General features: G+C 59.4%; 4 protein-coding genes across 4 annotated transcripts; 2 read left to right on the top strand and 2 right to left on the bottom strand.

Moving 5' to 3' along the window:
- Positions 1-10: 10 nt before the first annotated feature.
- BESB_049180 (uncharacterized protein) lies at positions 11-4,070 on the bottom strand (the record flags this gene model as incomplete). The annotated part of the gene is made up of 2 exons (XM_029363369.1): positions 11-1,170; positions 1,823-4,070. The coding sequence occupies 2 exons, from the start codon at positions 4,068-4,070 to the stop codon at positions 11-13; spliced, it is 3,408 nt and encodes a 1,135-aa protein (XP_029220735.1).
- Positions 4,071-8,080: 4,010 nt separating this feature from the next.
- On the bottom strand, positions 8,081-11,747 carry BESB_049170 (uncharacterized protein; the record flags this gene model as incomplete). Its single annotated transcript, XM_029363368.1, has 2 exons — positions 8,081-9,330; positions 9,755-11,747. The coding sequence occupies 2 exons, from the start codon at positions 11,745-11,747 to the stop codon at positions 8,081-8,083; spliced, it is 3,243 nt and encodes a 1,080-aa protein (XP_029220734.1).
- Positions 11,748-12,290: 543 nt separating this feature from the next.
- Positions 12,291-12,827, top strand: BESB_049160 (uncharacterized protein; the record flags this gene model as incomplete). The annotated part of the gene is made up of 1 exon (XM_029363367.1): positions 12,291-12,827. The coding sequence occupies one exon, from the start codon at positions 12,291-12,293 to the stop codon at positions 12,825-12,827; it is 537 nt and encodes a 178-aa protein (XP_029220733.1).
- A 1,910-nt stretch (positions 12,828-14,737) lies between these two features.
- BESB_049150 (Alpha-1,3-mannosyl-glycoprotein 2-beta-N-acetylglucosaminyltransferase) lies at positions 14,738-19,977 on the top strand (the record flags this gene model as incomplete). The annotated part of the gene is made up of 11 exons (XM_029363366.1): positions 14,738-15,131; positions 15,537-15,760; positions 16,076-16,138; positions 16,584-16,744; positions 17,212-17,308; positions 17,402-17,496; positions 17,720-17,918; positions 18,441-18,517; positions 18,815-18,956; positions 19,270-19,502; positions 19,896-19,977. The coding sequence occupies 11 exons, from the start codon at positions 14,738-14,740 to the stop codon at positions 19,975-19,977; spliced, it is 1,767 nt and encodes a 588-aa protein (XP_029220732.1).
- Between the last annotated feature and the right edge of the window lie 383 nt (positions 19,978-20,360).

Here is a 20,360-nt window from a genome sequence, read left to right as displayed (position 1 = left end):
AGTCTATTCTCTAGGTGTCACCGCCGACGGGTTGGCTTCCTCTCAACCACAGAACGAACGTCACCAGCTTTGACAATAATCCTTCCAAAACCCCCTGCTGTATCGCCTTTCCAGCGAACAAATGCAGCATTTCGGGGCCGCAGTAGAGACGGCAGTACGTAGCCTGCATCATGCCCATGAATGAATGGGGGTTTTCCCTCAAGAGATCGCCCAAGTCTCCGCGCGTCTCTGCGATGGCCTTGGTGTGGGTTACCCACGCCATGACGTTGCTGTCTCGAACGACTTGGTTGAAGAGTGCAGCTCCCTCGTCAAGTTTCTCATTTACCCAAAAAGCGGCATCGTGTGCACTCGGCGACACTCCCGCTCGCCCGCCCGACAAGGGCGCAAACGACGACGGGCCGTAGACCCAAATGCGCTCTTCACTCGTGGTGCATTGGCTCGGTTCGCGATCTGGAGTGTCATTCCTTCCTGCGCTCGTTTTGTCGTCTGCAGGCTCCTCATGAGTTGCCAGGCCGCCGCTTGGAGGGCGTTCGCTGTCCTCGGGTGACCGTCCGTCCTCTTCTCCAGTCCGTTCTTCCCTAGGGCGCCGCCGAGATGCACAACGAGGCCAAAACGAAGGCGGCGGCGCAAACTGAGAAAATCGCACCTTCTCCCGCACGCCCTCTCTAGCGTCGCCGTAGAATTCCTCTCTGAACACTCTGCTGAAGACGCGCGGCCCGAGACCGCCGAACGCAAGTCTCAACGCCTCGTCTGTCCCCCAGCGGTCCAACAGCTCACTCTGTCGCTCCAGTACTCTCTTCAAAAACGAGCTTCTTGGGTTCACAGATTTGACAAACGCGTCGCTAACGCTGCAGAACGGGAGGTCTGCGTGACCCTCCTCCGCTGTGCCTTGCGGCGCCGCCTGCGCCTCGGTGCCCGCCGCCGCTGCCGCTGTCTGCTGCGCTGGCGAATTCTCACAGAAAAACACCTGCGAGGGAAGATGCGACGCTTGCTGTAGGGAAACTACATCCAGATCAATCAGCGTGCCGCCTTCTTTGAAGAGCGCGGCAGTTTTGAGCAGATCAATCAGCGCAGAGGCTCTCGCGCGACGGAAAAAACCGAAATACTCGCTCACCGTCGCCCACATGTTCAGCTCCAGCTTTTCAAGGTCGTGGCGAGCCAGAGGCGTGTCTGCAAATGACGCGGGGAAAAGAGGCAGAAACAGAGAGATGAAAGCAGCGCGAAAGCTGCGGCAGAGGCGGCGCAGCGGTATCATTCGCGCCCGATCCACAACACGAAGGAACCCCTGATGAGATATCCATGGATCTACCTAGCTGCCAGTGCGCGTGCGTGCGCACGGAATGGAGAGAACACCTGCAACAGGTAAAAAGCACCTCGCTTTTCGCGCTAATTAATCAAGCACTGAGAGATCAGTGATCTAGCGAGTGCTGCGAAGAGGCCAACGCAGAACTTGCGGGCAGCGAAAAGGAAACAGTTGCATGCCACAAGGCGAGACGAAATTCTTCGCTCACATGACAAAGTACAAAGTACAACCACGTCTACATGGAGAAATAAGAATACTATAAACTCTTACATATATAAATATAAGCGCGGGTGCTCACGCAGCTGCCTCGCGTCCCGAACTCAAAAGGGCAGCGGAGCAAAGAAAGACAGAGAGGCGGCGGCGCGTGACAAGAGGCGAGAAAGGGGAATCCCATTTTGCGAGGAAACGCGAATGAACGGGTTGAACATGCAAGGGACCAGACCTCTGAAACCAAGGCCTAGAGTCCTCATTGTCGCCGCGGCAGTGATTCGCGCCGGCTGCGTATGTTCGCTTCCCTACCTTGGAAGTAGGCGCGGAGGTCGATGTGTTGAATGTACTGAAGATCGAAGCCCTGTCGCCAGAAGAGCTGCAGCTGCGAGAGGTGGAGTGCGCGCGCTCGCCGGGATTCTTGTTCTTTGCTTTCTTCTCGCTTTCGCCGCAGCCAGTGCCGCACCAACCCAATCCACTCCCGTTTCCGAGGCGCCTCATCTGCAGGCCCGGAGCCCTCCTCTGCGCCCTCCCGGTGGCTGGCCGCCGCGGCCTGCGTCTCCGCCTCCGCCTCGCCCGCGGCTCCCTGAAAGCTTTTGAGCGCCACCCTCAGCGCCTTTATCTCTTTCGCGGGCGCCGGCAAGAGAACGTGGAGGCGAACCGTCACTCGAGGCATGGCGGCGAACAAGCTATCCAGCGTCCACAACGCGCGACCAGGCAGCGCGTTCGAGCTTCCCCAGAACGCGTGGTACACCAGGCCCCGCCCCGCCTCTCGCGTCTGCGTCTCCGCCGCCGCGTCTGGGCGCCTCGTCTCCTCCGCCTCCTCCGTCTGCGAAGCCGAATCGGACGGAGTCCCGTCAGGTTCGGAGGCGAGCGCCGGCGGATCGAAGGGGGAAGACGGCGACGCAAGCCGCCCGCCGTCCTCCGCAGCGCCGGGGGGCCCGTGGAGATGCGCGAGCGAGAACGGGTAGACCTTCAGCCGGGAACAACCACTGTAAAGCGAAAGCGACGGCGAGCAAGGCGTCGCGGCATTCTCCCCCCAGGCACTGCGGAGCTTCGCCTGCAGAGGCGACGCCTCTCCGCCGGAGCGGTCTGGGGGTTTCTCGGCGATCTCCCTGGCTGACTCTGCAGGCGCAGATTCGGTCGCTTCGAGCGCCACAGGGTCGGCGAAGGCGGACAGGAGGCCGAGAACCCTCACGCCGTAATGCGGGTCATACGTCGAGCAGAGCTGCTCCTTTAAGAGGGCTCGGGGTAAGGCGTCCCCATTCCACTCTTCTGCGCCAGGATCCGCCGAGGCCTTTGTCTCTCTGGCCTCCTTTTTGCCATCGAGCTCCTCGGCAGCTCCTGCATTCGGGGCTCTGCTTGGGTCCCCGGGGAGAGCGGGTCTCTCCGGGGTCGGGGGCTTCGGGCTCGCGGGGTGTATATACACCCCAGCCAGGGGAATGACGGCGCCTGTCTGCAGCGACCTGCGCCAGCTGGACAGCCGCACAGACACGAATCCCATGGGGTCGCCGGTCGCGCGCTCGAGCAGCCAGGGCGCTTTAATCTTCTCAAGAGCTGCGAGACGTGCATCGCGCAGCTGCTGCATGTAGAGGCGCAGCGAGCGGCCCCGGACGTCACCATTCTCGCGCTCGTCGCGCGTGGCTTTCCTTTGAAGAAAGGTATTTGCAAAGAAGGGCGACGCCAGCAGATGCGAAGAGACGGCTTCAGCCCCAGGCGCCCTCGTCAGGTCCTCCGGCAAGTACTGCGGATGCCTGTACGGCCAACGCGGGTCCCGTTTCATCATTGGAGCCGCGGCAGCGGAGGGAGAAAGCGACGGCGGCGCCACAGGCGCAGAGAGCGAAACCTCAGGGGAGGTCTGCGAGACCGGCAGCAGGGAAATGCATCGGAATGGCGAGTCAGCGGCATCGCCCTCTGCTTGGGTTCGCATCCCTGTGCCGCCGCTGGCAGGCCCGACGGCCTCTTCCGCCCCGCCTTCAGCTTCTCCCTCAGTCTCTCTCTGGGCGGCCTCGAAGGCGCTTGTCATTTCGCGCTCGGAGGAAGTAAGCAGAAAGAGGAGGCGCGGCGAGGAAAGAAACGCGAACGTCTGCGTGGAGAGCGGCGGAAACAGCATCTCGGCTACCTCGCGGAGGGACGGAATGCGCGCGGGCAGCACGCCCGCCATGTCCCCGACCGCTTCTTCGCCCTCGACGTCGTCGCCCTCCTTCCCCTGTCGGGACCTCCAACTCCCCGCGGATGCCGAGTGAGCGAAGAGAGAATGGAGCGAGGAGGCCGGCGCCAGCCCCAGTGCCTCGTCGAGCTCGTGCGCCGCGTGGAAGACGGATATCTCTGGAAGCGGCGAAGTTCCCAACACGCGGTTCACCAGCGCAGATAGCACCATCACGTGAAGCGTCAGCGCAACGACAATGCACACAGCGAGAAAAGCCAGAAAACGCCGCGGCGACAATCGCTCCACGCCCGCGACCCCCCCTGCTTCCTCCTCAGCGCTCGCCTCCAGGTCGCCGGCAGCAGCACGCGCCGGGCGATGCGCCACCGAGGCAGGAACGATGCGCGCAGCCATGCTGAAGGAGGCGCGCGATCAAGGCGGAGGGGGGGAGACGCAAGAAGAGGCAAGATGACGCAAGTGAGTGCGAATATGGAGAAGGAAGAAAGCGAAGCTTCCAGAGAGGGCGGCACGCCGCGCAACGGGCAGCGCGTCCACGGTAGATCACCGTCCGGTGTAACACGTGAGCCGACTTAGGAACACCTGGAGACTTGCAAAAAGATTTCTTGAAAACCTAAAATTCACCGACAGCGAGCGAGGCGGAGACGAGACGGAAAGGAGGGAAAGAGCCTCAGACCAAGGGCGGCAAAGGCACAGTCGACGAGCCAACGCTCACGAAAAAGGAAAAGAGAGTCTTGGGTCCAACAGGGGAAGAAACTAGCGAAGCGAATGAGGCGACGGAGGCCATGGATCTTCTCAGAAGCGGGAGTGAAAAAAAAGCCAAACTTGCAGTCCCGCGAGTCACGCAGCATGCCGAAAAACGAGCCTCGAGGCAATTCAGCCGTGCAGCAAAGCCCCGATTAGCGAGCCTGCGCAGACGGGATGAGACTGAATCATGACAAACCTCCCCTCGCGCAGCCCGGAAGTCGACAGCGTAGACGGGAAGGAAACTTCAAAAAGAAGAGACCAGTGGGAAGCAGAGAAGGCGATGCGCAGGCGAAGGCTGCGCACGCTGTCATGAAAGGATACAAGAAGCCTACCGTGTCCTCAGCGGCTAGTCAAAGTCCCGCGCAGAGACGGAAGGGTTTACCAGATCGCGAGACTGGAGACAGGCAGATCCTGTCGCAGAGCATGGAAATAAATCTTCAGCAATCCGATTCAAGTCTTCTAACAGCAGCCTGGAGCTCCACAAGCGAAGTAGCGCCTCTACGCATGCAGCTGTTCGATGACTCTAGCCTCTCTACAGGCATCAGGTGCTCCCTCGACGCATATGTCTCTGTGCATCGAGCCCGCCTATCAGCAAGCCTCGTCTGCACATCTAGCTCTTCGATGTCTGTTCCCGCACTCATACACCCTTGCAAATTTACCCATATGCGCTTGCCTCGAGATTTCTTCAGATATCGGCTGAGAGACTTCGCATCTCGCAGCCTATCTGGCGTGCGTTGACGGTGAGTCTGCCAACTGAACGATTGAGGAATAAATGGCGACGCCCCAGAGAACGCCCGCTCGCTGAAAGATGGAGACGGCGAGGAGGAATGAGAGGATAGACACTGTCAGATACGTGGAGTAAAGAAGCCAGACACTACGACGGGCGGCCTTGAGCGAGCACACGGTGCAAGCGAGGAAGGCGCGCAGCGCGAGAGAGGACTCCCGATCTTCAAACGGAGACTCGAAGACGCATTTCCACTCTGTGTGGCCGCCAGAGAAAAGATTTCATCTTCTCCAAATCCCCTCGGGGAGAAAACCTCCAGAAAAAAGGCACGAATTCGGAGAAAGGAGTCCGCGCGGCGCTAGGCGGCGTTGACCTTCCAGCGCCAGTTTGAGTCGCGGGAGCATGTCTTCACCGCACAGAGGTTTTTGAGAGCGGGAAAAGGAGGAGTCACCCTGAAGCCTCGAGCCCCTCTGTCAGGCAAGGATTCCAGCAGTGTATCACCCGGTTTTCTCCCTCTCTCTCTCGTGTGAAAAAAAGTTTTTTTCTCGGCTTCGGGCTGGCTAGCGTCACCGCGCTGCGCGGGGCCCGCGAGGCAAAGCAGGCGCGCGCGGACGAGCCTTGCACTTCTTTCAAAAAAAGACTCCTCTCCGATCTGAATGGGATCTGCGCCCATGAGGCATCGCCAGAGGAGGCTTGAATGGCTACAGCGGACAGAAGACAGAGCCCGTCGAACGAGGAGAGAGAAGCAAGCGACGAGACAGGAAACGACTTTGCACGGTATGTAGAAAAGAGAAACTGGAGGGGTGGAAAGACAGCTAGTGCACCGCGCTTCCTTCTGGCATGTGCTAGAAAATGGCAGCCTTGCCACGAAGCAAAGCATTTCTTCTTGAGCCTTTTTTCTTCTGTTCCTCTCATTTTCTCGCAGGGGCTGCGTTGCCGTTCGTGCATGGGCTTCTTTCGTTTCCTCCCTCATCCGCGTGCGCGACTCAGTTCTTGCGCCGTCTCCCACCCCCCTCTTCTCTCCCTTTTCTCCCCCTTCAGTGCGTGTGCATCATCATGTGGCAGCCACTTAACTGAACGAAGAATGAATTTGCCGCCAGGCGGTGAGTCTCTTCCTCGCAGTGGAGAGGCGCAGCCTGTACGGCTAGCGGAGAGCGGCTGGTTTCATTTATTCATATATATATACATACGTATACCTACATGTATACATATATATACATCTATACAGGCATATATGCCTAACTGAGAATGAGTGGGATTGCTAAGCGCGTCGCAAGGCGGAGCGACACAAGCCGCTCGGCGTATGCTGCCAGCCAGCTGATTACGTACACACTCGCATACGCACGCAGGCAGGCTTGGCGACGAATCCTTCGCAGAGGCGGCGCCCGCGACGCTGATTTTCTGCTTCAGCGTAGCTTCGCCGAGACTGACGCGCACGCAGACCTGACACGTAAGTCAAGGGGCTTGGCGCGGCGCTCGATCGCGAACCCGAAGCGCACACTAAGTAAAACGCACAGGCAGCGTCGCAACGAAAGGGACGTGCTTGCTGCGCGATTCTGCGGACTCTGGAAACCGAAAGGACCACCAACGTCGCAACAGAAGCGGGGGGCGCACAGCGGTCCGCCGCGTCGCTCTACGGGAAGTCCGCGAGCGAGCAACTTCCGCGCAGGCTGACGGCAGCCCTCTGCGTCGGCTGCATAGAAATCCTAGATAACTTGGTTGTCAGCGTCTCATGACCGGAGCTTTCTTCAGGATTCTAGGAACTACAGTGCTTCGTTTTTCTGAGTTGAGTCTGGTACATGTCTAGGGTTAGACTCACGCGTGTCTCGCTTCTCGCCAACACCGGAGCTACTCAGTCAATGGGTTGAAAACAATGTCTTTTCCTGCCGCAACGCAGGAGCCAGTGACCAACTCGTCCACACGTTCCTGGCTTCAGGACTTGGATGCACACGCCGGCGAACCTCGGCGCGGGGCTTTTGTTTCGCTCTCTCTTAGATCGACTATAATTTCTGGAAATTGCAGGCCTCTCTGGGACCGAACCAGAAACTACGCCGTTCTCAGAAGCGCGCTCTATCATTCCCAATTTTAGAATAATTTTATAAGAGGCAGTGCTTGTGTAACAAAAAGAACTAGACACGAACGGAGACCTCCCTGTGCATTTCCGCGCTCGGACTTTCCGTCCTAGCCGCGCACTCAGGGAGCTGGAAGAAAGTGTGCCTGCAGCGCACCGCGAGCAGATTGTGAGGTTTCTAGGTATCGCCGCGCGTCTGTGTGTTTGGAGGAAGATCTGCATGCCTGGAAAACCCCCTAGTGCGGAAACCGGAGTCAGAGAATGCCTTAAGCGACGCAGCGAAGCTGAAAGGGCAGCTTTCCTTCCAAGCTGCGCCACAACCCCAGCCAATCGCGCATAGCACCCGCGCCGCCTAGCTCCGCCGGTCGCGGCAGCTCGCGGAGGCTTTCCTAGAACTCCAAGTCGCGCGAAAAATGAAGCACACATTGACAAACGGATTAACGCACAGCGCACACGTTTGACGGGCAAGTGCTCCATGCAGGACGATACCCTTTAGTCAGACACACCGTGTACAAATGGTGAAAAGAACGCGCGTCTCGTTAAAAAGCTCAAAACCCGCTTTGCTTCTCGCAGGATCGTGCGGACATACAGAGGGCGGCCTGATAATTGCTCACGCGCACATTCAGACGCCTCCTGTAACGTGACTGAGAAACCGTCTGCGAACTCTACAGTTGTAGAGATACCCGTCGCGCCGGGTAAAGAAGTCACACTTTACGGCGACTGCATGCACCACTCAGGCGATTCGCTAGCACCCACGGAAACCCTAGCTGCCTGCGCGTAGCGCTGCGCCAGGCAGGTGTCGCGCTCACTCATCCTCTGCATCGCTGCGCTCTCCGCAGGCGAAGTCCGAAGCTGCCTGGCGCTTCAGAGCCACGAGAGGACAGCTTTGATTTTGTCCAAGACCACATCGGAGATCCACTGCTTCTGCTCATCGCCGACAAAGATCCTCAGCATCTCCTCTCCGCAGTAGACCGCACAGAAGGTGGACTGGAGGACGCTCATGACCGAGTTCGGCTCAGCGGCGAGCGAGGCGATGAAGCCCGCCGGCCGGCGCGCGAGAAGCGTCTTGGCGAACAAATGAAGTCCGTAGAAGTGCCCGCTCTGCGCGACCTTCTTCAGCTCCGCGAACCCCTCCTCACGCCCCTGGTCCGTCCAGAAGAGGTCGCTCTCCAGCGCCGGAAACCGCCCCCCGGCCCCCGGCGCCGGCAGCAGCGGCTCGAAGGAGAGAGGCCCGTAGAGCCACAGCGGGCGCACTAGAGGCCCTAGGTCTTCCTCGCGCGCGTCCTCGCCCTCGTCGTCGCCGCTGGCATTTTCGCCTATTTTTCCCGATTCCCCCCCCCCTTCCGCCGTGCGCCGACCTCGCGGGGGTGGCGGCGGCGCCGAGTTGGCGAAGCGCAAGACGTACCAGTGACTCTCGTGAGGCGCGGCAGGCTGCTGCTGCGCGCCGCCGCCGAGGTCTCGGGAGGCGTTCGCGGCCGCCGCGGCAGACGCGTCGCGCGCCTCCTCCACCTCGCGCTCCCAGGCGACCCCTGCGGCGCCCGCAGCCACCCAACGGCTGTAGAGGACGGAGCGGAAGGCGAGAGGGCCCAGCAAGCCCCAGGCGCGCATGGCGAGTTGACCCACTGACGCGTGTGCGAGCTTCTTCGCGATGAAGTGCAAGATGTCGCGGATGAACAGGTGGCGCTTCTCGCCCGTCTTGACCACGGAGTTATTCGGCGCACAGGATCGGAAGACCGTAAAGCCCCGCCGGTCGCGGAACTGCCGCCCCGCCCGCTGCGCCGCCGCCGACGCCCCCCGGATCTCCGCATCGCCCTCCTTGTTCCCTTTGTCCTCTGTGTCCCCCCGTCGCCTTCGGCGCGCCTCCTCCCTCTCCCGTTCCTCCGTTCGCTCGAAGCTCGGATTTTCGCAGACGAGGAATGCTGGCAGCTCGGAGAAGCCGCGCAGCGTCACGAAGTCCATGTCCAGGTAGAGCCCGCCCTCCTTGAAGAGAAAGAGTGCGCGCATAATGTCCGCCGTCGTCGCCTGCCGCGCATGCCGCAGGATTCCAAACAACGCGCTGTGGTTCGCCAGCGAAGCGACGCGCAGCGACGCCCCATACGGCGCCAACGGCGTGTCTGCAAAAGGCCAACGCACACAGAGGGGAGACACGAAAATGTCTCGCAGGCGAGAGCGGACGCACAGACGCACACGCATGCACGCGGAGGGCGGAGGGGTGCTCGTTCCAAGACCGGACGCCTTCCAACTGAGTACATCCGTAAGAGACGAGACGCACGAAAAAAGAGAAAAAATGGTGTGCAGTCAGTGAGTTTGACGGAGGAAGAATCCGATGATCGCGTGACGTCGAAGTCTCGCGTAGGACTCCGGGCGCGGCGAACAGCCAGGCAACTGACGCCCCAGGCAGAAGGGTGCCCTACGCAGGGTGGGGATCCCTCACACATGTCTCGTTCAGCCTAAGAGAGAATTTGAAGCCGGATGTGCGTCTCGAGGTTGGAGCGCTGCTGGCGAGAGGGACGCCGTCGCGTGTGCAAGTCATCTTACCTCGAATGTAACTCTTGAGCGACACGTGTTGCACGTACTGCAGGTCGAATCCGCGTCGCCAAAAGAGCTGCAGCTGCGCGAGATGAAGTGCGCGCGCATCCTCCACTCGCCGGCGCATGCGATCTCTCCGTCGTCGGCTCCAGGCCGCGAAGAAAGCGAACCAGCCGTCCGGCTCCCGGTCGCGTTGCGGGGTCCTGTCCGCGCCGGGCGCGTCATCAACGAGGAGACTCTCTTCGTCCTCTGGCGCGGTGGGCAGCAGAACGTGCACGCGGAGGGTGCTCGCGGGAGACGCCGCAAAGAAGCTGTCGATCGCCCACAGCTCCTTTGCCGTCAGCGGCTCGGCGCCGCCCCAATACATGTGCGCCAGCTCGCGCGTCCCCTGGGCCCGTCTGGCCTCCTCCTCAGCCTGCGGAGATCCCGCCGGAAGCGAGGCGAAGGCGTCCGCGACGCGCAGCGATGAGCAGCCGTCATACAGCGAGGGGTGCTTCTGGCAAGCCTCGCGCCTCGCCTCCGCTGCCGTCATGCCTCCAAAAAACGCGGGGGGGTCGTGAGCAGGCCCCGGAAGCGCGGCGGTCGCTTCTGGCTGCCCCGCAGGCTCCGCGACCGCGCGCAAAAGCGAGACGAAGCGCACGCCGTAGCCGCGATCGTAGCTGACGCACAGATGCCGCGACAAGTCTGCCGCGGTTGAGGGCGACGTCGCGCCGCGACGCAGAGACAACTCGCGTTTCTCGGCGACGGCCGCTCTCCAGCTTGGAAGAAACAACGAGAGGCTGGGATAGACTCCACGCGCGCGAGGCGGCATGTCGGTCTCCGCCGTGTGCTCGCCGCCCTTTCCGCCGGAGGGCCTCTCCGCCCGAAGCGCCGCGCGCTCCTGCAGCCACGGCGCCGTCGCCTGCAGCAGCTGCGCGACCCGCTCGCGCGCCTTCCCACTTATGCGTCGCCACGGGTCGTCAGCTTCCTTCTGAAGAGAGCCTGGGGCGTCCGCCGCCGCGCCCTCCTCCAGGGCGGACAGGAGCGCCTCAGGCAGCGCAAAGGCGTCCGCCGACGGGGCGGCGGCCGCGGAGGGCGCTGGAAAGGGCAACAGCTCGACGCACGCCAGCGGCGAGGAGACTCCGCTGTCTCCCTCGGTCGCCTCTCGCGCCGCCTCCGGCGCGTCTCCGCCGGCATCCTCGGTGAGGAACGACGACGCGGCCGCCGCAGTGTCCGCGTCCAGCGAGAGAGACGATCGCAGAGGAGAAGGCTCCGCCACGGCGGGGGAGAAAGCGGCTGCGTCGCGGGCGAGAAGAAACAGCAAAGGCGAGCTGATGTGGCGGAAGTCCTCGACCGAGACGCGCGGCAGGGAAGCGGAGAGCGCGGAAATGGCGCTGAGCGGCGTCTCCGCGTCCGCCGCGTTCCATGCACCTTCCTCCGCGGCGGGGAAGAAGAGCGAGACAGGGGAGAAGAAAAAGGAGAGGCCGCCGTCGGCTGCAGGCCCCGGGAGCCGCAAGGAGAGAAGAGAAGACAAGAAGAGGGACGCAAAGGTGTACGCGACGACGAAAAAGACGACAAGCAGAACGAGGAAGCGAGTGGCGCTCGCGCGTCTCCGCTTTCGCAGGTCTGCGCGGAGGTAGTCGCTGCGGCCGCGGCGGGGGTCGCCGTCTCGCCTCTCAGAGAGCCGCGCTGCGCGCGCGCGCCAGGCGCCCAGCACCCGCCGCGGCGCGAAGGAGAAAAGAGAGAAGGGCATCGCAAACAGGCCCCCGAAAAGGCCTCTGCGCCGCTCCGCCTCCGCGCCCGCCTGCAAATCGCTGGAAAGCCTGCGAACGCCGCCAAGAGGCGACACCAGCCCGCGGCGCTCTTCGTCTTCAGTGCGCCAACCTCGGCGAAGAGAGGAGATCCCTGCGGTCGGCGCGCGGGGAGGCGACAGCCAGTCTCCTGAGCCGTCGAGGGACTCCCCCCCAGAAGGCAACTTCCGCCGAGAGGCAGTCGAGGCGGAAGCGCGACCTTCTTCCATCATCGTTCCGCGAGCCTTTGAGACACGGCGCGGGGCTTCGAGGAGTCAACTCTCAAAATTCTGAGAGGCATTCGCGCCGCAGCAGATCGAATCCGCGGCGGGAAGAATTCCTTTCGAAAATCCAGTGCGCAGCGTGCGAGGAGACGCGCAGAGAATCGAAGAGGAACCAGAGAGAGACACACAGAACACAACGGATACAGAGACACCGAAGAAGCGAGCAAAGGGGCCAAAGAGACGGCAGCTTGGAAGAAGAGGCAGGAAAGAAAAAGGTCACGAATCACAGAGGACGAAAGACGAAGGCGAATTTTTTCGCGTAGAGCGCGTCTTCTGTCCTGCGAGCTCGCCTTGTTCTCTCACCAGCCTCCCTGCAGAGCGCTCGCTCTCTCCATCTCTCTGCGCTCCTCAGGACCTCCCTCCGTCCTTCTCTCCTTCTTCCGCTGTCTTCCTTGCATCGCATTTTCCCTCGCTCCTCTCCCTCGACTGCCTCGAAGCGCTGCGGAGTGGCGGAGGGGGGTTGGGCACGCCCCCCTGAGACTTTTGGGGACTATGAGGCTGGAGTTCAGGCACCGACCTCCGCCGTCTCTTTCTGTCCTTCGCTTCGTAGTTGCCTTCCTCGGCATGCGCGCCGTCGCTCGTCTCTCCCTCTCCTCTGCCGAGCGGCTCTCGCGCCGCCGCGGCGGGCTCAGCTGCTTCTTTCTCCGTCGAGTGTCTCCGCCCCAGCGCGTGAGGCACTCCCCAGAGGGCTGCCGGCGAATCCTCTTCGCGTGCTCACGAGTGAGAAGGCGCGCGGCCGAGGCAGGGCGCCGCGCGGAGAACAAGCTGCTGCAGAGGGCGACGCGAGAAGCGCCGCAGAGAGAGAAAGGCGCACGCAGGAGAGAGAGAGAAAGAGAAGGATGCGGCGGACAGCGGATGCTGAAAGAAGCGCGAAGGAAGAACATAAGGCTGAAACAGGCGACGCCAGGGACACAGCCTCTGGATGGCGGAAGAGACGGCGCGGCAGAAGAGGCAAACGAGAGAGACGCTCCGCGCTTCACAGGGAGAGAGAAAACGAGTGGAGGGCTGGAAATGCAGAAGGGCGCGTAGGTGTGGGCGCAGCAGACACCCTGCCGGCGCTCTGCGCGATCTAAAAACGAATCTTTGCAGGCGCCTTCGCTGCGAAATTGGGATGAAGCTAAAGATTCGTTTTCGAATAATTGAAGAGATCGCGGCGCCACGAGAGCGCACAAGTGGTCTGTGGCAGTGCACTTCAGCCTTGCCTTTTCATCTCGCCTGCGAAAATCTCAGAAGCAAGCGGCGAAACGAAGGAAACGCAACACGAGATGACAGAAAAGAGCAGTGAACTTCGAGCGGTGAGCGGCTGCGCTCCTTGCAATTTCGTCGAGTCGCAGAGAGACAGACAAGTGACCTGCAGCCTCTCAAAGCTCTTTTTTCGGTTTTTCCGCGGTCGGGACATTCAGTTCGCTTCGCGAAGCGGGACGGGATGATCGCTTGTCTCGTTGGAGGGTGAGAAGAAGCTGGGCAGCCTCGCCGACAGCGGGTTTTTCCGCAACAAAGATGTGCGCCGCTTTGCGGAGGAAAGCTGCGATTTGCAGGCCGTCGCAGTTCAGATATGAGAACAGAGAAGATTTCGTCGATGGCAACGCCTTGAGAGGGAAGAAGCACGGCGCAGCAGCAGACGCGACAAGAAGGAAAGAGGCTCGCTTTTCGCGTGTCTTCTTCCCGCCTCGCCTCTCGAAACTTTCGCGCAGGGGGGTACAGGCGAACGAGGAGAAAAAGAGAAAAACGCGCAGACCTGAAGGCTGCGTGGAGACACATCTTTGAGAAGCGGCGCCGACTTGCCTCTCGAGGCTGCGTTTTTGTTTTTCTCGCTTTTTCTGTCTCTGAAGCCGCTCTCGAGCTCAATGTTGCTGAAGAGAACAGCGGCCTATTCATGGAGAAAAGCCTCTCCCTCCTCTCTCGCCTTGGGTTTCGACCTTTCGCGCCCATTTTTTCCTAAAAACAACAGTTTTTTCTCGTGTTCGCCCCCCCCTCCCCCCCGAGGAGCAGGCGATCTAACTCCCAGAACCGCCTGCCTGCGGAGCCTCGTCCTTCCTCTATTCTTCGCTGGTGACGTCGTCGCTTGGTTACTGTCGTTCTGAGCGAAGGCCGCAGTTTCCATAGAAGCTCGCCTCAGGGCGGCTTCTCTGAGCATTTTTCTGGAACTTCCTTTGTTTGGTTGCGCGTTTTTGCTCCTGCGTTTCTCTTTCTCTGTCGTCTTGTTCCTATGCGTTTTGCGGGGTTCTTCACCTCGCCGCCGTCTCGCATCACTGTAGCGGAGCCGATCTAGTCTCGCAATCAACCCTTCTTTTTCGTCTCCTCTGTCTTTCTCTCGCTTATCTGCGGAGAGCTTTGCGTGTTGGGTTGAAAGGCTGTCTCCAGAAGGGAGTCCGCAGGCCCAGCGGCCGCGGCGACGCTCCACGGAGACATTTCGCCACGAGAGCGAGGAAGAAAAAGGCGTTTTATGCAGGCGGCGCTGTCTCTCAGGCGCCGCGCATCCTCTGAAAAAGAAAAACAGATCTTCTCGATGACGGTGAAATGATGGAGAGACATCCTCCGTGGCGTGGCAACTCCCCTCTTTGATGCAAGCTTAATCGTCTATGCGTCTTCAGCCGACTCGTCTTCCCTCTACTTTCGCTGTCTGTCCTTACTCGATCCGGTTCGTTTGGTTCTCCCTTTGTCTGCCCGTAGTCGATTTGTCTTCTGTCTACCTCTATCTATATGTGTGTTTCCAACCGATTCGTCTTCCCCTACTGTGTCTGTGTATCTGGTTGCAACTGATCCGCGTTCTCCGTAGTATTTTCTGTTCGTTTTCAGTCTGACTCTCTTCTCTCCTCTGCGCGCTTCGTTTTTCCCCGGTCTCGGGATCTTTCGCGCGCATCGACCTCGTCGGGTGCGCCCTGCTCCCCGTTGCCTCCCGATTTTTTCTCTTGTTTCCTCTCTCTCGACTGTTCAAGATGCACGTGAATCCGCGAGTGTTCCGCGGCTTCTCCACGCTGCGGAACAGGCTGCACCAGGGGCAGTCTCTGCACAAGCGCTCGCTGTGCTTCGCGCTCTTCGCGAAGCTGTCGACTCTCGTCTTCGGCCACGGCGCGCAGTCCCGTCGGCGCTGCGGGCTGCTTCTTCTCCTGGTCGGCGCGCTCGGCGCCGCATGCATCACCTTCCTGCTGCACTCGTACTACCTCGCTCGCATTCACGAGTTGGAGCAGGCGCTCGCCGCGGCGGCGCCCAAGTTCGACGCAGGCCTGCCGCCGCAGCCGGCTGCCGGCGACGCGACCGAGACGAAGGACGCGCCGCGCGAGAGACACGCCGCGCTGCCCTCCTGGGCTCGCAGAGGCAAAATAAACGCGGGTCAGACGCACTCGCTTTTCAGGGTGGCTTCATATGTTTCTATTTCAGTTTACTAGTCTCGTGACGCGTTGCGTGTCGCGGCCAGTTCAAGCCGAGGTTACGTGAGGGAGAGAGGCGAACGGGCAGAGGGAGTGAGGGGACTGCACAGAGAAGTAGCGGCCCGGAGACGCGGCAGACGCAAAGAGGAAGCCTTGTGGCTAGGTTGCGAGTGGAGGGTATTTGGAGTATTCATCGAGGACTGAGTAGCCTGGCGGCGGCGTCCGCTGCAGCGCTCGGGTTCGCGGGTGTTGACTGGAACACGCGCGCTTTTCTGGCCGCGTCTTCGCCTGTCGCTCAGTCGCTCGACTCGCTTTCTGTTTCTTGCGCCTGCCTCCCCTGCTGCGTTCGCGTGTTCTGCTCGCTCAGTCTCTGGCGGCGTGTGGGATGCGACGGCGGCGCTGTCGCTCTTCGATCTGAAGGAACTGCTCCGCGAGAGCCGAGAGGCTGCGAGCGAAACCAGTCGAGCGCCCGTCGAGAAGAAGAGTCACGCGAAGGACGCGGAGAAGCACCTCCACACCCACGGGGTCGGTGTCGTCCTGCTGCTCCACAGTACCCAGGTCATCGCTCCAGGCGCGGCACGTACCCTCCAGGTACCCTGCTCCTCGCTGGAAGGAACTTACAAGCGTGAATAGATGTATATAAATGAGAAGTACAGCTGGCTGGATAGGTTGAAGTTTAGTTCGGGAGTCGGCGACTAAACTCTATCATTCAGTTCGCGTTATAGAGCTCTGGATCGCGGAGAATCGATGCAGAGCCGCGAAACTGGCTGTTTGGCTGTGCAAATCCGCTTCGGGGAAACGAAGAGAAAACGGTCTTCGAGGGATGGATGAAGCCTGTGCGAAGCGAGCACTTATAGAGATTTGAAAGAACAGAATGACCTGCCTGTTGTGTTTGTGTCGTCGCAGAGTCTCCTCTCGCTTCGGAACGCTTTCTCTGGGAAGAAACTGTTTCCCGTCATCATCTCTCAGGTATGTTTTCTTGTTTGTCGTCTTTTCACACGTGCCCTCGCATTCGTCGTTTTTCTTCATGTTCTTCCTCTTCTCACGGTCGTATTCTTCGTCGATCTGAGTCTTTTTCGTCTCGTCTTTTTTATTCTCTGGCGTGGCTCTCATTTCCCCTTAGACTCCTATGCGATTTTGCTGCCGGTGTCTGCGTGTCGCGCTGCCCATTTTTTTTAACGCACACCCTTCTTCTTTTCTTCCTTTAGTCGTCCAACCGCCGGCGGTGTCCCCGCCTCTTCTCTTCGGTCTTTTCCCTTCGCGGATCTTCTCCTCTCTCGCGTCGCTTGACTGGCGTGCCCGCTTGGCGCTTCGCGCTGCGTCCTCTGCTGAAGAGTTCTCTCCTACTCCCCTCTGTGTGGTTTGTCCTCCTGTTTGTATAATTCGCCTTCCATCTCCCCCTTTTTTTCTTCAGGCAGGCTCCAGCGTCTGGCAGGCAAGTGCCGTCGCGCCTTTCCGCGTGGGCTCCTCCGGCGCGTACCACATGCAGCACAACGTGAAGAAGCTGCCGCTCTCTCTGAGCCCGCCGAAGCATCTTTCGGATGGAAACAAAGAGGAAAGCGGCGCGGCTGCCTCGCCTTCGTCGTCTCAAAGGTGCGTTTTGCGTGCGGCGATGCGAGCCGGTTTTCGCTGTCCTGCGAGAGACGAGTTTTGCGCTCTCAGCGGGGAGACTGCGCTGGGGCTCAGCCTGAACGACGCGGACCGAGACTGAGCTGCGCTACGAGACGAAACTGTCGCACGTAAACGTGTAGAGATACTGTTTCACGTATACTGATACATACATATATATATGTATATATATGTATGTTTGTGTATGTAACCCCTGTAGAGATACCCTTCCGCACGTACATGCACTTAGATTCGTATACATATATATGCAGCTATAGTTCCATGCGGGTTGTTGCTTCACAGCCTGAGCAAAAATGGCAGACAGCACATGCAGGCGTATCTCCGCGTAAGCCTTTTTCTTTTGTGAAGTTCTCTCTCCTTAAGTGCTTGATGGAGAGTATGCTGCAAGGCAGAGCTGAATTTTTTGTTTTTAGGCAAGAAATGGAAAGCGAACATCTGCTCTGGTCTGCGAAGCAAGTCTTCGAGAAGCTCGGGTTGCCCTTCGCGTTGTTCCTCGAAGCCGATCTCGAGGTGAGTTCTCAACGAGAACTGCGTGTCGTCTTGTCGTCTAGCGTGCGCGGGTCCTTTTTCTTGATCTGTCTTTATGTTGTCTTTTTTTTTTAGTTTTCGCCTGACCTTTTCGGCTTTCTCGAGAAAGCGGTGGAGCGCCTGGTGGACGATCCCGCGACGGGCTGCGCGTCGCCCTTTTCTTTCTTCAGGTGGGCAGAGAGAGAAATCGAATCAGTGAATACTTTGATAGCTCGAAGGAAAATGGTCAAACAAATGAATCAGATTCACAGGTGCCCTCTCTTCACTTGGTCGTTTCATGGCGCGGACTCGAGCCTTCCAGGCTCCCTCTCAGGAGCCTTTGCACTCCCCCTGAGCTTTGCAGGCGGTGCTGTGCGTTTCTTAACTCTTTTTTCTCTTTTTCTCTGTCTGCAGCGCGCCCTCCCCTGGCGCTCTCCTTTCGGCGGAGCTGCGGACGCGACTCTGGCGCTCGACTTCGCTGCCTGCCTTCGGTCTTCTTCTCTCGCGGCAAGCCTGGAGTGCTGCTTTTTCCGTGCTGAGTCGGCAGGCGGACGCAGAGGGCGACGGCGAGGCTCCGGCAGAGAGAAAGCCGGAGGAAACAGCTGCTGCAGCGGTGAGCATTCGATTCTGTCGCGCCCTCTTAACTTGGTCTGTGGCTCTGCGAAAGAGGAATTCACGCGTATGTGAAGGTCTCTGCCTTCACGTGGGTGCGGTACGACGGCGGAGGCGACTGTTTAGCCTCGTGGTGGCACCGATCATCTCCGCCCTATCTTCTGCATGGTTGTGGAAGTTTTCCGATGTGTTTCATCGTTCTGCTGCCTCCTTCTGGCTGACAGACACGCCTCGCAGCAACCGCATTCCTCCCACATATGTATATATCCTATATATATATTTATTTGTGTATGCACTTACACAGGAAATAGGCCAGAGAGGGGGGAGGATATGGTTTGGTCGACACAGGTTGCGTTACGTACGCGAGTTCTCTCCCTTTTATCGCTTTTTCGTAAGCGAGTTCTCTCTCGTTTTATCGCTTTTCCCTTGCAGAAGCGCGCAGGTGTGTGTCGGCGGTTGCGAGTGCGTACAAGATTTCTTTTTCTTTCCATTTGCGCCTCGGATGTCTTTTTTTTCTTCTCAGCCGCTGTCCTGTCTCGTGCCTGTCCTCTCTCGCTGCCGCAAGAGCTCCGACGCCATGGGGCTGCCAGCTGACTGGAAGTAAGAAGGCATTTCGAACACGAAAAATTAGCCAAAATGATCTTTTGGCTGGAGCGCGTAGAGTTGAGGCTGCTTCAGTATGAGACTCAGAAGGCGAATGCCTGGCAGCTGTTCTATTCCCTCGCCGTCCGCTAAGAGATGCGACGCACGATTCGACACCCGTTCGTCGCGGGCTCAGGCCGCGACCTGGATGTTGCGACATGCGTTTTTGTGCAAGTCTTGTGTCTGCTTCATGGGCATGTGCGGACTCCGCGCAGCGCGAAAAGGCGTTATTCGCCTGCCTCTCTGTCTCTTCAGGCCGTTTTTGGCGGGTCAGCAAATCAACGAGGAGTTCGTCGAGTGGGTCGACGCCGCGGGAGAGAAAGCAGCAGCGCCCGAGGGCCTTTCTGCGGCCTTGATCTCTGCGCTGAATCTCGCGGCGTTTGAGAAGGAGCTTGAGGTAGGTGTCTGCGTCAAACACTCTTCCTGAAGCCAGCCGCGGCTTCCTGCTGTCCGCGGCGTTGCGTCGTGTGTGTCTGAACTTGGTCTTGTCGAATTCGGCCTCGCACACACCGGTGTGTCTCGTTTATCTGTGTCTCGCGGGTCTTCTGCGCTTCCGTGTGTCACCAGTCTCTCCTTTTTGTCTCAAGCTTTTCGCTCTTACCTGCCTCGCTCCTGCTGTGTCGGTGGCATGTGTGTCTCTTCCTTGCTGGAACCTTCTTCTTTCGTTATTTTTCACTCGCTCGTTTTCGCGTGTTTTCTTCTCGGTGCAGGCTACGCTGGACAAGGCAAAGCCCATCACTGCCCGCGAGGCGAAGGCTCTGCAGCTCGTCTCTTCTTCCTCGTCCCCTTCTCTATATCGCATGTTTTATTCCTCCGCAGCTGAGCTTCAAGAGGCGCTCGTGACGCTCTCAGGCGTCAAGTTGCCGTCTTTGGCTGAATTCCCGCGGCACCCGCTGGCCGCGAAGGCAGCAGATGCACAGGAGCAAATGCCGGATGCTTACAAGTACGTGTTTTCTGTTTTTCGGTTTTTCCCCTCCGCCGCGCCTCTTTTTTGTTTCCCTTTCTGCTGTTCGGTATCTCACCTCGCTGTGTGGCTGGCCTTCTGGCGTTCATTCGTCTCAACTTGCGAGGGTCTGTCCCTTCTGTGAGTCCTCCATCTTGAGTGAGTTCGATGCATCGTAGTTCCTTGCCGTGATCCTCACTAGTGGGTCCCGGATGCCTTCCTTTCCGTCGTTCCTCTGGTCGCTGCGCCCTCGGGGATTGCCTGCCTTCGAGCCCACAGTGGTTTTCCTCATGTGCACGTACAGGAGACCTTAAGGTTCGCCGTACAGGTATAAATGCATATTCATATACAGGCCGGCATGTATTTTTGAGCTACTTCTTTTTTCGTTTTCAGGGGCGTTCTGTACGTGGAGCTCCCCGGCGCGCAGGTGTATCTCCACGGGACGTGGCCTGAGCGGCTTGCAGGTCGCGTGTAGAAAACTAGAAAGTCTTTCGCTGCGCCGAGCTAGCACGGATAGGAGATCTCAAAAAGTCTGGCAGAGAGGACTCCGCTCGCCTGCTAGAAAAGAAGATAGACTCAGCGTTCCGCGCTTTGTCAGCGCAGCTGCCCTTGTCGTATCCCACTCAGTCTATGTCGTTTTTTGAAGTCTCTTGCTTGTCCGCGAAGTCCGTGTTCGCCGTCCGGGCTGTCGCGTTTGCTCCCTTTCTCTCTGCAACTTTGTGTCGGCGTTGTCTCATATACTCTGAAACCTGCTTGTCTTCCTCATCCGGCACGTTGCAAGCTTCTGATCGGCACCTCTCCACTGTGCGGTCAGTTCGCGTGCCGTCGCAGTCGTGTCTTAGGGCTAGACCTCTATTT

Source organism: Besnoitia besnoiti, chromosome III, assembly GCF_002563875.1.
Source record: "Besnoitia besnoiti strain Bb-Ger1 chromosome III, whole genome shotgun sequence".
Classification (NCBI taxonomy): Eukaryota; Apicomplexa; class Conoidasida; order Eucoccidiorida; family Sarcocystidae; genus Besnoitia; species Besnoitia besnoiti.
Note: the sequence above shows the minus strand (reverse complement) of the source record. Positions and strands in the feature narration are given on the sequence as shown.